Source organism: Ostrea edulis, chromosome 4 (assembly GCF_947568905.1).
Source record: "Ostrea edulis chromosome 4, xbOstEdul1.1, whole genome shotgun sequence".
NCBI lineage: Eukaryota > Metazoa > Mollusca > Bivalvia > Ostreida > Ostreidae > Ostrea > Ostrea edulis.
In genome coordinates this window covers 1,825,285-1,838,185 of record NC_079167.1, presented here as the reverse complement: position 1 = coordinate 1,838,185, position 12,901 = coordinate 1,825,285, and the positions used below count along the sequence as shown (strand labels likewise).

The 12,901-nt window shown below is 33.6% G+C and overlaps 1 protein-coding gene across 1 annotated transcript; it reads left to right on the top strand.

Moving 5' to 3' along the window:
* The first annotated feature begins 5,478 nt into the window (after nt 1–5,478).
* Nucleotides 5,479–12,826, top strand: LOC125670479 (uncharacterized). Its single transcript, XM_048905679.2, has 4 exons — nt 5,479–5,601; nt 6,736–6,897; nt 10,338–10,388; nt 11,077–12,826. The coding sequence occupies exons 1-4, from the start codon at nt 5,538–5,540 to the stop codon at nt 11,235–11,237; spliced, it is 438 nt and encodes a 145-aa protein (XP_048761636.2). The 5' UTR covers nt 5,479–5,537; the 3' UTR covers nt 11,238–12,826.
* The last annotated feature ends 75 nt before the right edge of the window (nt 12,827–12,901 follow it).

Below are 12,901 nucleotides of genomic sequence, written 5' to 3'. Positions count from 1 at the left end.
GAATACATATTTGGTGATTGAATAATTATTGTCTTGCAAGCCAATAATTCTTCCTTAGGCCTATATATTTCTCAGTTTACACTATATATATATATATATATATATATATATATATATATATATATATATCACTATATATATACTTTGACGTCATAATCACTGTTACTATGATACTGCTATGTATACATTTTTGTAAAGCTTCTGAAGATGTAATGAAAGCACTAAAGCTTTACGGAGGATTTCTGTGTTTTCTTTTCATTCATATATATATATATATATATATATATATATATATATATATATCAGCAGAAGGAACAGCTGTCCTGGCAGCAAATATGAAGAGACTAGTAGACAATATTTGTAACGTTTCTCACAGAAGACGGGAACAAATGTCTAGTCGCAGACCAAGACACAAAGATTATAAGAATCACTTCCAGGATGATTATAGAAATCGCCACGAAGGATATTACAAGAACTCGGATGAAGGTTACAGGAATCGCTATGGGAAAGGTTACTCAGGAAGTCAGTACACCAGTAACTATGACAGGAGAGGTGCTTACCAAAGAACTGGCGGTGGAACTTGGCGTTAGTGCAGCAGAGCAAATACATAAACTTATCTAGTCAATAAGATTTAAATTTCCATTTATACTTACGTCTGATTATTGTTATCAATATTTTTTCATATCGTTTTTCATATTTTTTTCTTTTATCCTAACGTTTTGAACAACAATTGCACAAAACTCTATAATGAGTAGAATAGATTTGTACCTGGAATGTGGGAGGCATGATCTCAGACTATATAAATAAATCAACAGAGAAACTATTCATTGATCAAGTGAACAATCACGACATAGTCTTACTAACTGAAACCCATATCGGATATGATACTCGTATTGAAATCACAGATTTTTTGTATTACCCAATTTGTAGGGGAAAATCATTAAACCATAGATTTTTTTGGTGGATTAGGAATCTTAGTGAAGAGAGGTGTTAGAAAAGGCATTGCAATATTACCAAATACGAGCACAGGATATCAATGGTTAAAACTAAAAAAGGAGTTTTTTTCATTTTAATAAGGATATTTATTTATGTTTAGCATATGTATCCCCCAAAACTTCAAGTTTCAATAAAAAACAAAACACTGATATACTTGAGCAGATAGAACAAGACATAATAAACAAATATGGAAACTTAGGTGATATAATATTAACAGGTGATCTTAATGCAAGAACAGGAGTGGAGTTAGACTATATAAAAGGGGACTCTGCCTCACACATTCCAGATAATGACGATGCCTATGATGTGGATGTAGCAGTTGGGGAAAGACACAGTAGAGATAAGACTTTAGATAGTAGAGGAAAAGAATTATTAGAATTATGTATTGCAAACAAGCTTAGAATAGCCAACGGTAGAACATTTGGTGATATATATGGGAAATTTACATGTCATAATTATGCTGGTTCCAGTGTGGTAGACTACTTCATTGTATCTGAACAGTTGTTAGAAGATGTCTTGTATGTACATGCATCTGATTTTTTACCTTTATCTGACTGCCATTGTAAAATCTCAATGAAACTTTTATCATCATTTGAAAGGGAGTATACATGTGACAACATGCAGGAGATGCCCAAACGATACAATTAGGATAGTTTATCTGTAGGAAACTTTCAAATTTTTTTCATGCATGCATCCAACCGTCCAGAATGATATAAAGCTTTATTTAAACACGCCGATAGAGTATAATGAACAAAGTATAAACAAGGCCACCAACGACATTCACAAAATCCTAAACAAAGTAGCTAAACTATCTTTACAAAGAAAAACACAACATAGAAACACAACCAATAAAAAATGGTTTGATTCCGACCTTATAAAAAAGAGAAAATACTTATTTGAGAAAGCAACATTACTTTCAAGATTTCCCAATAACCCTTACTTACGAGGTTCCTTTTTCAAATTAAATAAGGAATATGCCAAGCTGCGGAAACGTAAAAAGCGAGAATTCAGGCAGGGTATTCTAGATAAACTAGATCAAATGAATGAAACTAATCCTAAAGAATATTGGAAATTAGTCAAATCGCTTCGTGAAAATGAAGGGATAAAAGACAATTTAGAGAAGTGTATTGATGGGATACATGGTTTGACTATTTTACTTCTCTGTCTAAATTACCAGATCATTACAGGGACAGAGTTAAGACTATAGAAGCCGGAATTAATAAACTAAAAAACAGCCAGACCTGTAAGTCTTAAAAACAGCCAGACCTGTAAGTCTTAAAAACAGCCAGACCTGTAAGTCTTAAAAACAGCCAGACCTGTAAGTCTTAAAAACAGCCAGACCTGCAAGTCTTAAAAACAGCCAGACCTGTAAGTCTTAAAAACAGCCAGACCTGTAAGTCTTAGCAAATTAGATTTCAAGATATCTTTGTCTGAAATTCAAAAGGCCATATCTACTTTAAAGTCAGGTAAAAGTCCTGGTTTAGACAACATCTCAAATGAAATGATAAAAGCAGCTCAAATATATATAAATCCTTGTATCTCAAAATTATTCAATATGGTCTTAACATCAGGAATCTATCCAGAAAAATGGTTAGAAGGTTATACAACACCCATCTTTAAATCGGATAATCCAAAGCTCCCCCAAAACTATAGAGGAATAACTATAAATAACAGCATAGCGAAACTTTTTAATATCATTTTAATCGGCAGGCTTGATACATTCTTAACTGAAAACAAAATAATACACGAGAGTCAAATAGGATTTTCAAAAAAAAATCCAGGACATCAGACCATTTATTTGTAGTTAAATGTTTAATTGACAAATACATTAACACTGGCAATAAACGACTCTATGCATGTTTTGTAGACTTTCAGAAGGCATTTGATACTGTCATTCATGAAGGCATTAAACTAAAACTCCTACAATTAAATATCAATGGTTTATTCTACAACATATTATGTAGTATGTATAGACACAACAATATTTTCATAAAAGTAGGGAACAAGTTAACCCTTCCATATACACCAGAGATAGGAGTCCAATAAGGTGATGTCTTAAGCCCAAATATTTTCAAAATATTTTTGAACGATTTTTCTAAATTACTGGATGAAGAAACCATTGGCTCTGTCAATCTTTCTGGAAAGAAAATCACCTCTCTTCTATATGCGGACGATCTTGTACTGCTTTCAGAAAACCAGAATGGACTACAAAACAAACTAAACTTACTTGAAAAATATTGCAACGATTGGTGCTTAGAAATTAATACCAATAAGACCAAAGTAGTCATTTTTAATAAAAGCGGACACCTAGTTAAAGAAAATTTTGTGTTCGGTAACATATGTATTGAATGAACTAACAAATATAAATATCTAGGAGTAATATTATCCTCCTGTGGTTCATTCAAGGAAGCAAAATCTGATCTATACAATAAAGCTCTTAAGGCCTCATTCAAACTTTATAAAGACATCAAATCTATCGATCCACCAATTAAAACATTTTTGCATCTTTTTGACCATATGGTAAAACCCATCACCTTGTATGGCTGCGAGATATGGGGAACACTTTCAGCACACATGCTGGAAAAAGACAGAGATTTATATGATATCTTTAAAAATTGGGAGGTAGAAAACCTGAATATTACGTTTTGTAAACATCAACTGGGTGCCGGTAAAAGAAGTACTAATACTGCAATAATCTCTGAATTGGGTAGATATCCTATGTTCTGCTCTATAATCCAAACTATTTTACTATATTGGCATAGACTTGAGAATTGCCCAGAATCATCCCTATTATACAGTGCTTATACAGAGAATATCAATCTGAATTCATATAATATGAATTGTTGGTACAAAAACATTAGTTATTTTAAGGAAAAAAAAATGAGCATTTTGGTACCCAATTGTAAAAATCTCAAATTCTCATTTTTCAAAAAACAAATGAAGAATCAGGTACGGAAACAATTTTTACTTTACTGGTCAAAACGACATGAAGAGGGTCAGAAATCAGGAAAACTTACAACATATTTTTCGTATAAAGAAAACTTTACTATGGAAAGTTATATATTTTTAGAATCCCTAGAATTAAGAAAAACTCTATGTAGATTTCGAATTAGTGCACATGACCTTCGAATTAAAAGAGGAAGATATGAATTTACAAAAACCAATTCTGGCCAGAAGATTTCTTTAGAAAGAAACAAAAGAATTTGCGAATTATGTAACCTTAATTGTGTAGAAGATGAATTTCATTTCCTTACTGATTGTCCATTCTATGTTGAAGAGAGAAATTTGTTTTTTAATGGTATATACAAGCTCAACAAAATTTTTATCTATCTAACAAATAAGGACAAATTTACTTAGTTGATGATTAATGAAGACGAACCAGTAATTGTCAAATTGAGTGAATATTTAGTGCAAACTTTCAGAAAAAGAAGTGATGCTTTAAAACCGCAAAAATCATTATAGTTTATTATTCATATGTTGGTATAATACTGATACTGTCCATTTACTTGTGTATACACATGATTAGCAATTCATATATGTATGTACTTGTTTCCCCAACATGCTGCATCCACATGCAGTTTGCAGTCTATGTAACCTGTAGTTAATGTTGTAAACTTTCCTTCTTTTTTGAATTTCCTTCTTTATAAACTGTCTTACTGTTATGCCCTCTGGGCCCAAAATTGGAATAAACTTATCTTATCTTATCTATACAAAGCACTAAAATGACCAACGACACGAACAACCAGAATCTGGTTGTTCGTGTCGTTGTATAATTTTTTGTATTTGACCTTGATCCGACACTTTGAGGTATCAGGAAGACCACCCTACCCTCATACTGCTTATCAATCACGTATAGATTTAAAGGGGGGGGGGGGGACTAAGCCCCCCCCCCCCCCAAACACCACCACCACCGCTATTTCTTTTTATAGAAGTATAGTTCAATGAATGGGATGACTGTAAGCTTGAAAACGTATGAATCGAACCCATGTAACGAAGGATGAGCGCCCGCCCCTGTGTAACCTGAGGTAAAAATTGAGACAGTTGACTCTCTCTCTCTCTGTCTTAGGATTCTGAAGACCGGGCACCCCTCCCCATTTTATGCTTGTCAAGAAATGTTGAAAAGTCCACTTCCAAATTCCTCTCCGACTGAACCCCCCCCCTTTTTTTTAAATTGAAAAAAAAACGATGCTACGTGCCTGATATTGTATGTGCGTGACAGTTCATGTCACCTTCGGCTTCCAAGTGGTGATTTGATCACACTCTAGCGATCGTAAAATGTTGATTCCCCCCCAGACCATTTGCCATACTTTGCAAACACTTCATTTTTCTGGATACGCGCGCCTGCACACACACACACACACACACACATACGCACGCACACGCACAATAACCGCATGGTTATGAGCGAAATACACCAGTATGGAAACGAACAACTAAGATCACCTGAAGATCCGCGCCCGACATTTTCCAGGTGATACAGGTAAAATTCGAAAAATTCTACCAGAGCGCCACCTGTCAACTAGTTACAAAGGAAAAGCGCCATGATGGTTCGCCAGGCCATCGCCTGGGTAGCGGTACTGGGTATTATTTCACATCTGAAAACAGGTTAGTATATTTAATGTATTGAATATGTAGATTTATATGTAAAATTAATTTTCAGTGAAGAGCGTAATTGATTGTTTTAAAAACTAAACGAAGTATTTATAAATTGTCTCACCTGTTCAGGTGTGTCATCGTTTGAGAATGTTTACAAAACTTTCTTCCGGTATTGGAAAAATGAAAATACCAAGATTTTTACATTATATATATATATATATATATATAATAGATAGATAGATAGATAGATAGATATGATTAGTATTTTTCGTATTTGCGCTTTCGGCTTTAATGCCTCTTCAGACAGTTATATATATATATATATATATTGGACAGTTTAATTTGCTTGTATGTGGAAATATATTTGGTTTATAATCATAATGCATCGGTGTAGACACAGAGATAATGTGTCAAAACCCTGTGTCTGTGGGTGTAGAAATTAAGTTTTACTAGTAGTGGAGTGAAAAGATGTAAACATATTGTGAAGTGTTGTTAGAAGTGAAGATAATATCTCTGTGTCCTAGAGCATGAGAGTACTGTGTTATGTTAGGTATATATGTAGATACATATTTCATAATTTATTCCTCTGCAGGGCCGTAACTGCCGATGAGGCAGACGAGGCAACTGCCTCGTCTGATTTTTTGGCAAAAAAGAAAATAAAATTATATAAATGTTATATTATAGGATATATGTTTAAAATGAAGACAAGCACCTTTGTCTTTGACACCATATTACGATTCTTTACATAGTACAAATGAAACACAAACATGATAAATTGGGATTTAAAAAGTGTCATTTTCAGTCGTAAAGTCAATCGGCGGCCCCCAATCCCCTGCCTCCCCTGATTTAGAACCCTACTTACGGCCCTGCTCTGTAAATCCAGTAATAATTTTCTCCTTCCTTGGCACACTTTTAATAAATATATGGAGTAGTAGATGAAGCAGAAGTCATCACATGCCTCCATTAACTTCATATTACCCTTATACATGTACAACTTAGATATTATTTATATTCATATTTTGAAATTTATATAGTTCCATTTCTATAAACACCATGATTTTTATGTGACGTTGAAAGGTTGTTGTTTTTATCACACAGTCTCTCACACACACCTTTTATCTAATTCTTTTCTTGATATTTCAGCACAAGCAATTCAGTGTTACCAGTGTGATAGCAACGAAGATTTGTCATGTCCGTCCTACGAATCTTTTGATAAAGAGGTCAATGCACCCATCAACTGTAACAGCTTTGAGGCCAATACCCCTGGCCAGTTCTGTATGAAAATCACACAAGAGAGTCCTGGATGTAAGCAACTTAAATTCTCTTTAAAAGTCAAAAGATACAAAATCATTGTAGCTGGAGAGCTACAATGTTCCATTTGGGGGGAAATTCACAGTTTTGGGGGCTAGTACAAGCTACTTCTATATGTATTCACTTTTAAAAATATACTGAAACTGCCTGCTACAGAACTTACATTGTCATATGCACACATTATGCATTTTATTTTAGTAAATTTTGAAGAAAGTCCATGTTAGGAGTGTAGAGAACTGCGAACAATATATAATATTGTTTTACCATCTACCGTCTGGTCAATTTTTAAAACTTATCATTTTAAAATGGTTTTTTTTTTTTTTTTTTTTTAGATATTTATATGAATTTTAATAAAAGTTGGACTTATTTGACAAAATGAGAGGAAACTCATAATGTGTGCATATGACAATGTAAGTTCTGTAGCAGACAGTTTCAGTATAGTTTTAAAAGGTTTAATAAGAACTCTATATAAGTGTGGTTTCATCTTGGGGCCACAATAGGGGATCAAAGTTTTACATGAGAATAAATAAGGAAAATCTTTAAAAATCTTCTCATTAAGAACCACTGGGCCAGAAGAACTGAGATTTACATGAAAGCTTCCTGACATAGTGCAGATTAGAATTTGTTAAATTCATGGTCCTTGGGGGTAGAATGGGGCCACAATAGGGAATCAAAGTTTTACATGAAAATATATAGGAAAAAGTCTTTATAAATCTTCTTCTCAAGAACCACTAGTCCAGACAAGTTCAAATTTACATGGCAGCTTTCTGACATAGTACAGATTTATGTTTGTAAAATTATAGCCCACAGGTTAGGTTGGGGTCACAATAAGGGATCAAAATTTTACATGGAAATATATAGGGGAAATTTTTAAATATGGACCAAGGTGACTCATGGGTCCCTTATTTTTATATTGCATTACAAATGTCACATCAGGTGGGACATTCATGTCCTATGGACATATTTCTTGTGTTTTAGTGAGTTTTTTTAAACTTTGTTAAAATTAATAGTAAGTTGTATTCTTAAAAGATAAATTATTTATCTTTTTCCACCTTCACTTCATTATTCCCTTTCCAACAAAGTTGTGGAGTTGGGATCATCATGTCCGTCTGCATGTCTGTAAACATCCAAGATTCCTCTGACTCTTAAGATACCCCCACTTTTATATAGTGCTCAACATGTGCAGGGGGTAGAGTCAGTATGGAAGCCATATTGGAAAGTTGGAATGATTATTCTACAATTTGATCAGAACTAATACGATCATGCCATTAGCTGTTTAAATAGCCCTATCACCGACAAATGAAGCATCACTTTGAATTAGGTCGCCTCCTCACCATTCTGTTTCTGTGTGCATGATGTAATGCTCAAAATTCCAATCGGAGTTAAATTATGTTTAAATGGCGATAGCATTGTATTTGCTCAGCTGTTATTGGTATTGCTAAATTCCCACTTTTTAATATGGCATATGCGCATACCCTCCTTCACACATGTCACAATAGTAAGACAGGGGTAAGTCGGAGTATCTCAGATTACATTTATCCCAGGTTAGAATTGTTAGCTCCTCAGTGCCCCTTGCTTGTCATAAGAGACAACTAAATGGGGTGGTCCTTCGGATGAGACTGCAAAAACCATCATAAGCAGGTGTGAAACGATATACATCCCTCCCAAGGCTGTAAGCACCGAGTATAGGCCTAAATTTTGCAGCCCTTCGGCAATGGTGATCGATGTCTCCATATGAGTGAAAGGTTCTCAAGATGGACGTTAAAGAATTTTCATTCAATCTATCAATTGGATTATATTTAGGTCTGTAATACCCTTTGCAAATGGAACACAAACGAAAGTTAATTATGTTCAAAGACTGATCTCCTTTGATCCACTGACACAGGCTTTAAATACTATTTGATAAATTCTTTCTTTATGATTTAAGAAATCAATTCAAGAATAGAAATGGCCAGGTTGCTTTAAAATATGTGTTATCTATCATAGAGACAGTAGTACATGGATCCAAATGAAATAAAAATAAACTGAAGTATTTGTGGTAAAGATGCCTCGGATTTTCGTGTGGAATTTATAATAAAGCTAGATCATGTAGGTGACTTTTTTTTTTTTTTTTACACAATTCACAGGAAAAATGACAGTAAATGTAGAAATCCCCCCCCCCCCCCCCCCCCAAAAAAAAACAACCCCAAAACAGAAGCACTTTTGAAATATCACAATATCACATGTATTTCTTCAATGTTTTTAAAACAACTATAGTGTACAAGGTCTGAAAAATAACAAGTAAAAGCTGTGAGAGGAGTTGGTTACACAAAGTAGGTACCATGCTTAAAAAATGACATTTATATTCAACTACATGTAAATTTTTGAAGAATGTCCGATCACTTCCAAAAAGACACATGCCTCCATAACAGCAGTGCAAGGTCTGAAGGATGTCAAATTAATGCTGTAAAAGGAGTTGATTACAAAAATAGGTACTGTCTATTCAAGACATACTTAAAAAATGAAAAAGTTCAACTACAAGTAAATTTTTCAAAAAAATGTCTGATCACTTTCAAAAAGACACATACACATCTCCAATGTGTCCATAATTGTACAAAGTTAGAGGAATGTTAGGTTAGAGGTGTGAAAGGAGTTAATTAAATAAAGCAGGTACCCTAGTTCAGGGATGCCCGCCCGACTTACATTCACTAGGATGCACATTATGCAACCTGGCTAAATATCTTCATACTGTGGACATTTAAGTTTGTGGGGATTGCCAAGATTTTACAGTTGCGTTGGGATTGTTAAGTTTCTAGGATATGTAAATTTTGTATTTTGTTGTGGTTTTAAATGCGTGAGATAGGGTACCAATGAAAATGAGCCCACATGAAATGTAATGATTCCGAAGTATGTTGTGAAGGATGATACAGTTTCATGCAGACACTTATAATTTTTTGACATATATACTTAAAAGTGCTTTAAGGGGTATAAGATAACTCGCATAAGTAATGCCAAAACTAGTTTAAAGGAAGACTGCATCACAAGTGATGCATCAACTAAACTCATCCACAGTTATCTCTAAAAAATGTGGTCATGAGCAATAATTTTGCAAGGTGTGCACATGCATCATGGATTTCATAGGTTGCATTGAATTATTTAGAAGAATTATGATGTTCAAATACATGTACGTACATTTTCCCAAGTGTAGATAGAAGTCCCGTCATAACAGCTCTATAGTTAAGGACAGTTTTTTAAAAAAAGTAGCTAGCTGCTCTATGTATTGAAAATTTTATTTTTATCCGAAAAAAACCTGCAATCTACTTTAAAATGAAAATGGGTTGAACTGTTGAATCCACTAAGCCAATACACACATACCTAGGGAAGAAAGGACATTAAAGTTGTTAAACCAAGAGGATATTTGTAAAATTATTTCATATTATTTTGCTTTTCTATAGGGAGAGGATGGAAAAAGATTACGAGACGGTGTGGGTCAAGGACAGATCAAGGTATGATATACACCAATTTGATGTATATCAAATATAGAATGAAAATTTTGGTTTCTGGATGATAACTCAGAAAGTTTAAATCTGAATCAAATGAAACTTAGATATATTGTTGGGTACCAGGTAAGAAAGACTCCTATTGATTTTGGAGAAAAAAGGTCACAGGTCAAGGTCACAGTGACCGAATATAGAATGAAAATTTCAGAAATATTTGGTTTCCAGATGATAACTCAGAAAGTTTAAATCCGAATCAAATGATACTTATAGATATTGTTATGTACCAGGTAAGGAAGACCCCTATTGATTTTGGAGAAAATGGGTCAAAGGTCAAGGTCACAGTGACCAAAAATAGATTTAAAATTCCCCCAAAAAATTAGTTTCCGGAGAATAACTTGAAATTTTTTAATTTGAATCAAATGAAACTTGGTTATATTGTTGGATACCAGCAAAGCAAGGCCCCCATTGATTTTGGAGAAAAAAGGTCAAAGGTCAAGGTCACAGTGACCAAAAATAGATTGAAAACTTCAGACAATTATGGTTTCTGGACAGTAACTTGAAAAGTTTAAAACTGAAATTAGTTCTTCACAATTATAAATATGCCACATCATTCCTGACTTTACAATGTATCCCATGCAACTCGGCTTATGCACCCCTGGGTGCATATATTGATTTTTTATTTTGTATAATTCAGGTGTGGCTTGGGGTTGCCGGTGGCAGTGGGATACTGTAGGTGTATTCAAGGAGATCTGCTACTGTGAATCCAACAATTGTAATGGAGCTGGTCAAGTGAAGGTGTCATTTGCAGCTGTTGCCATAGTGTTTTTTGGATATTTCCTCCGCAAATATCTATAACCATGACATGGATCCTCAGTTTTCATTAAATTCTGCAATACTTAACAATACAGAATTATTTCAGTTCTCTGTTTCAATTTCCTCTTTAAAATTCTCGAGTATATTGCATATATTAGGAAATTCAATCCTTGCAAATATTTTAAAAGTCAAGATATATTTGGAAAGTTTGGTATACATGAAGTATATGGGTTAGTTCGAAGTTTAAGAAAGGCGATGTGATTATGAGCATCCCCATCACTTTTTTGCTATGCAAACCTGTAACTGGTTTATTTAGTTGATTATCAGAATTCATGATTTGAAATTTGCACTTTTATAGTGCAAATTAGATGTGATTTTTCAGTTGAATGGGTTGCATTAAGATAATATACATTCCTTTTTCAAGAAGTCCTCAGATCAGTTTTCATGTGGGATTTTTCACTATCATTCACGAACCCAAGGAGCATGCAATTACATAAAATTACAAAAGTCCAATAATCCCGAAATAATATGTGATAAAGTTTGTATCCTAGATGTTGTACACAAGGCAGTATAATATTGCAGTTTTAGAGTGAATGAGCAGAAATGTACCAAGAATACAGATTTGAAAGTAAGTGTGCGAATGGAAGTTAGACAACATTGATGGTGTATCAATTAGTTATGCGAGTGATTTGAAGTATGTGAAGTTTGCGAGGTGTTGATAAACCAGGGGGTAGCATGATGGCCCCACACCATATCGAAACATATCAGATGTAAATATTCTTTTTGCTGTGTATTATTTGTGTCTTTTTAAAATTAGTGGCTGTAATCATGAATTTGACTTTCTTTTCATTGTTGTGTTATATGATTCACACCATGTTGAAAATCAAAATGGCTTAATTTGCGATGTACACCTGATGCGAGTATGAATGTGCTGCAATGTCAAAATTGAATACATCCAAATGTAGTGTTCTAACGCTGGTGTTATTGTAATACGTTAATGAAAAGATTGTCACAGTTAGGCCATAGTACGTTATTTCTCTGTTTTACATCTGCCTGTGGGTCGCTCTTGCAAAAATTTGGGGGGGGGGGGTCTCATCTTTTTTTTATGGTCAATGTTATTATTTTTCTGAATATTATTCAGAATATGACAGATGTTGTTTTTTTCTAATAATTTGTATATACTGTACTTTATTCAAAATAATGTGTTTGTCTGTGAAAATTTGAACTTTAATTTTTTAATGTTCTGATATTACAAGCAAAAAAATGACTAAATAACTAATAGCTCCAAGTTTATTTCCTCCAAATTATTGATCAATGTGATTGAGTGTGATTATTGATAAAATATGTTTGTTTTTATGCTGCATCAGAGGCTATTTTCTCACAAGCGGTGGGATGTAAAACAGATATAAAACATAATATGGGCCAAGTTTTTAATACACAATGTACATGTATATATACTGAGTGATTTTCAAAATTGTGTACATAATTAGAGTATATTTTGATACATACTATTAACATTCCATTTGTACATGAATGTAGATATATATATATATATATATATATATATTTAGTGAACATGTAGTTTTCTGTCATATTCATTGTGAATTACATAATAAAATTGGAACCTTTTATACACGAGTATTTGTCGAAAAAAATGTAACAAAACATTCAGTTTGGTAGAATATGGAAATCAGCCTTTGGTGTAT